The following is a 5,044-nucleotide window of genomic DNA, read 5'->3' as shown; positions in this document are numbered from 1 at the left end:
TGGTCACTATACATCCCATTGAGTGGAGAGTGTCTCTCAAAACACATAATAAAAAGATTTGTTCAATTACATTGATAAAATAATCCCAATAAACTAGCTGCAAACTTTTTGAAATAAACAAAACCCAAGACCCTGGTCAACCCAATATTAGCAAAACCAATTGGTACAAGATACTTCTGTGCTGGTGTCTATTGGAATGCTAAGGCTCCAATTTATCATCTTAGTGACTCTCATTCCCAAATCTCAGGCCAAATTAGTGATGGACAGCATGGGAACTGCTCTGAGTTTCTAATGATGATGGAGTACCACTGGCATGTGAAGTTCAAAGGGTATACTTCAGGAGTTTTCAAGAGAGGACAAGCTGACTCTGGAGTGGTCCCCAAATGTCCTCGAAATCTTCCCCTCTCAACAGATGTAGTCATAGTGGTTTCTGGGGCCACCGACAGTTGGCCTCTAAGTTGGTTTCAACTGGAACTGAATGAGCTTTCAGATGCAAATAAATTACTACTACACATGGGCTCAATCTGGCCAGAGTTTTGTTTGCAAAAAAAGTTTTATTAGAATACAGCAGTACTCATCCATGTATACTTTATCTGTGGCTCATATAATGCTAGTATGTTTGTTACAACAGAGACCAGAAGGCCCGCAGAATATCACATGTTAACCATGAAATGTTGAGGACTCGTTTTACTTCCGCCTTCTCAAAAACTCAGTGTCAACCTCAATATCATGAAAATGGTCTCCTTTTCCGTTTTCTAGAAACACTATAGTTCAAGCTTTTAATGTTTGGGTCAGGAATGTTGCATTTAAGTTTACATTCATGAAGCACGTGGTAAACATCTGCAACTTTCATGTCCCAGGAGAGCAAAGGCTGAATACTAGCACTCTCTCATATCTGTCAGTTTCAGCTCTTCTTGCACAGCACTCTCCACAGGGCACCCTTCACCTCTGCGTTCCTCATGCTGTAGATCAGGGGATTCACCATAGGGTTGAACAGACAGTAGAACAGGAAAAAGACCTTCTGCTGCTCCTCAGGGTGGCTAGATTTGGGCGCCATGTACATGACGATGGCACTGCCAAAGAAGAGCCCGACCACTCCAAGGTGGGAGGAGCAGGTGGAGAAGGCCTTTCTGCGTCCATCCCCAGACTGAATCCTTATGATGGCGATGAGGATGCGGGTGTAGGAGAACAGTACCAGGGAGAGGGGCCCCAATAAAATAAACACAGAAGAAATAAAGGTAATTAATAGATTTAGCCATGTATCAGCACAGGCCAGCTTGAGAATGGACAGGAATTCACAAAAGAAGTGGTCAATCTCATGAGGGCCACAGAAGGGCAGCCGAAGGATGAGAATGATATGAATCAGAGACAAGAGGGAGCTGAATGCCCAGGAGAACACTGCCAGAGCAATGCAAACCCTCCAGGTCATGATGAGAGCATAATGGAGCGGGTGGCAGATGGCCACATAGCGATCATAGGACATCACCATCAGGAGAAGACATTCGGTCACACCAAAAGCCATATAGAAAAATGTCTGCATGATGCAAGGGACAAAGAGGATGGTTCTTTTCTTGCTCAGGAGGTTCACCAGCATCTTGGGGACATTGTTGGAAGCATAGGACATGTCAGCAATTGCTAGATGGGAGATGAAAAAGTACATGGGAGTGTGCAGTCGGGGATCCAGGCAGACGATCCCCACTATTGCCCCATTTCCCAGCAGGGTAAAAGCATAGAAGAAGGAAAATATCCCAAAGAAAAAAGATTCCAGTGTGGGGTCCACGTGGAATCCCAGTAAGGTGATCTCTGAGATCCAGGTCTGGTTGTCCCCCATGTTCAAACGGATGAGGCCAGGGCTGCAACATGAAGGTTGGAGCTGAAGAGCTATCGACGATGAGCAAAATATAAAGAGGGGTGGAAAAAGAGAGTATTTACAAATTAATCATTGCACATGGATTTGCTTTATTTAATTTATAAATAAATATGTCATTAAGATCAAAAGAGTCCTAGTCACATAATGGTTACAAGTTGGTCTGTGACTTGTGTGGCCAAGGTATGAAATCCCCAGCCTCTCTGAGAGAGAAAGACAGGGCTACTTACTTCTGTAAAGAGTTACATCAGCAGTAACATAGAGGGGCTGTTCTCACCTGTCCTATAGACATCAACTGCATGGCAGTGAGTTTTGTATTTTGGCCATTTTATGTTTATATATATTATCAAATTAAGTCAGTATTCCCATAACGTGAAGAAAAATCATATCTATTCAAGGATATAGTAGAAACAATATGTGGGCTATTCTGTATGTTTTTGTAATGCCATCAAAACTAAGAAATTTGGACGACAACTAAAGAAAAGTGGAAGAGAGTGTTAACTGGCCAACTGATCTGAGAGATCCATATCTATGCCCCTTCTAAGGAAAGGTGACCCAACAGAGTAGAAATTATCAAAGAATATCATTGATATGATCTGCAAGTCAGGTTAGCTGAAGATAGATTAAATAAAAGTTGCATTAGGAAACCCACATGGAGCTGCCTGAAAGTCAAGTTGGATTCGGAAGAGAATGTGGAGTCCGTAATATCATGGCTGATGTCACAAGGATCTTGGCTGAAAGCAGAGAATTCCAAAAGGTGCTTAGCTGTGTTTTATTGATGCTGTAAAGACTGTGGACTGTTTGAACTATAACTCGCTATGGATAATATTGTAAAAGGAATTGTAGAAGCCCTTAAGCATGGCCCTGTGGAACCTGGCCAGAGAACAAAGGCAATCGTTCCAACAGAACAAGGCGATAAGCATCATTTAAATCAGAAGAGATGTTCATCAAGGCTGTAACCTTACATCTTATTTTTTACAGCCCGCAGGCTGAGCAAATGCAAGAAGCTGGACTACATGAAAAATGAATATGGCTTCAGGACAGGAGGAAGGCAATCCTCAATGCACTTGACAAAACCTTGCACACTAAAAGACAAGAAGTTGTGAAGCACTTAATGATGAAGACCCAAGAATGTACCACAGTAGGGATTGCGCCTCAACATCCAGAAAACAACAATCCTCTCAACTGGATTCATGGACAACATCATAACAAATGGAAAAAAAGAATGAGTTTATCGAGGATTGGAGTTTAGTTGAGTTGACAATCAAAGTTCATGGAAGTAGCATGAAATCAAATGACATCTCATGTTGGGTGAATGTTGCCCCAAACAAGTAAACACAAAAGCTGTTTAAAGATTTAAGGATAAATACTACAATACTATCAGTTGGGGGCCTAAAGTACACCTGACCCACCATGGTATTTTTAATTCTTCATTTGCATTTGAAGGCTGAACCATCAATAAAGAAGGGTAGACAAGAACTTAGGCATTTGAATTATGGTTTGGTGAAGAATATTGAATATACCATGGACTGCCAGAAGACAAACCAATCTGTCTCAGAATAAGTACAGAGAGAATGTTCTTTAGAAGTGAGAATGGGCACATCTGTCTCCAGCACGTAGGCCATGCTATACAGAGGGGGCAGTCACTGGAGAAAGACACAATGGTCGGTCAAGTAAGAGTCAGGTAAAGAGAGGAAGCCTCTCAACCAGAGTCATGGATGTAGCAGAAGGATCAAACATAAATTGTGCAGAAGGGGCAGGACCAGGATGTGTTTGCTGTTGTTGTACAAGGGGTTGCTATGAGTCAGCCCTCATGGGAAAGCATCTAATAAAAGCAACATGCCAGGGGATTTAAACAGTTCATGGGAAAATGCCATTAACTTTTCACTGGATTTTTCCATCATCATTTCTATGCCCTGTAAGCAGTGGTACCTCATCTTAGGTCCACCATGTGTTCTGTGAGACAGTCTATCGTGTAATAACAACTAGTCTGAGCAGCAGAGTATGCAGGCATTCCCCAGATTACAAATGAGCACTATTTTTAACTCTGCCTCTAAGTCAAATGTCTATGTAAATGAAGTACTGTTCTTTGTATATGCATTAGTTTTCTATAGAGAAAAGCATAAAAAGGAACTTTGAGATGCACAAGGCACATTTAATACAATAATACAGTAATGACAGTATTAATTCTGCTATTCAGACCCGCTGCATTTGTCTCAAATGTTTAATAAAATAAGCCTATGGGAGCTGGGACCAGGATATATACTTTGTATTGCTCACGTGGATGTCACATGGAGCATGACTGTGTGTTTACTATGTTGAAAATAGGTGGCATTTATGTGTCACATAATGAAATACTTTGCGCTATAACCATCGCACCTAGCATTATATATTATAGTCACAGAATAGCACACACACATTGTTTCAGAGAGTTCAAGAATGTGGATTTCCTTTCTGGACACCAAACCAAAACTTACCGCCATGGATTCGATACTGACTCACAGTGATGGAATCAGGGTAAAACTGCCCTGTGGATTTCAGACCCTGTAACTCTTTATAGGAATATAAAACCTCAACCATCACCCGTCATGATTTGTGATGCATGCAGAGGAGAGCTGATTCCCACACAACCCTCCCCTGGGCCGGCACTGCCTTTGTCTCAGCTGTCTTGGCTTCTTGATCCAGGAGAGGAGATGGTCATGCCCTCTGTCCTTGCGCCTGGGTCACTTTTCTCCTTTCTTCCACTTGGCTCAAATTTGAAATCCCATCTAAATAACTTCTTTACTTTAACTTCCTTGATAACAACCAGCCCCCAGTTTCATTGGCCTCAGCCATCACCTGACACTGGAAATGACTTCAGGTGGAAATATTTTTGGCTACAAATGACGAGCACCTGTGCACATATGATGCTAAATCAGAGGGAAGCATGATGGCCTTTCTGTAGCCATCCAGGGGTGAGCTTAATGGAGGAAAACAGCTTCACAGTAACAGCACCGACACTTAGACTTGGGCGCTGTGGTGGAATTTGTTTCCTGTATTCCCCACTTTTACAGGTGAGTGCCCACGACAGAAGTCTCAGGGCTTATATTAGGTTCTGCTCTGACAGATACTTTTTTTCCCTTAACTGTATGGGACAGAGATATATCCTCTCAATATACTAATACAAACGAATTGCTG

At 42.0% G+C, this 5,044-nt stretch overlaps 1 protein-coding gene across 1 annotated transcript; it reads right to left on the bottom strand.

Moving 5' to 3' along the window:
- Nucleotides 1-904: 904 nt before the first annotated feature.
- LOC142456639 (olfactory receptor 2A5-like) lies at nucleotides 905-1,831 on the bottom strand. Its single transcript, XM_075557788.1, has one exon. It carries the CDS (start codon nucleotides 1,829-1,831, stop codon nucleotides 905-907), a length of 927 nt encoding a protein of 308 aa, XP_075413903.1.
- Between the last annotated feature and the right edge of the window lie 3,213 nt (nucleotides 1,832-5,044).

The sequence above is a fragment of the Tenrec ecaudatus genome, chromosome 9 (assembly GCF_050624435.1).
Source record: "Tenrec ecaudatus isolate mTenEca1 chromosome 9, mTenEca1.hap1, whole genome shotgun sequence".
Classification (NCBI taxonomy): Eukaryota; Metazoa; Chordata; class Mammalia; order Afrosoricida; family Tenrecidae; genus Tenrec; species Tenrec ecaudatus.
This window is presented reverse-complemented; position numbering and strand designations above follow the sequence as displayed.

Coding starts and splice junctions, on each gene's coding strand:
- LOC142456639 (XM_075557788.1), bottom strand. CDS start 1,831: ATGGGGGACAACCAGACCTGGATCTCAGAGATCACCTTACTGGGATTC.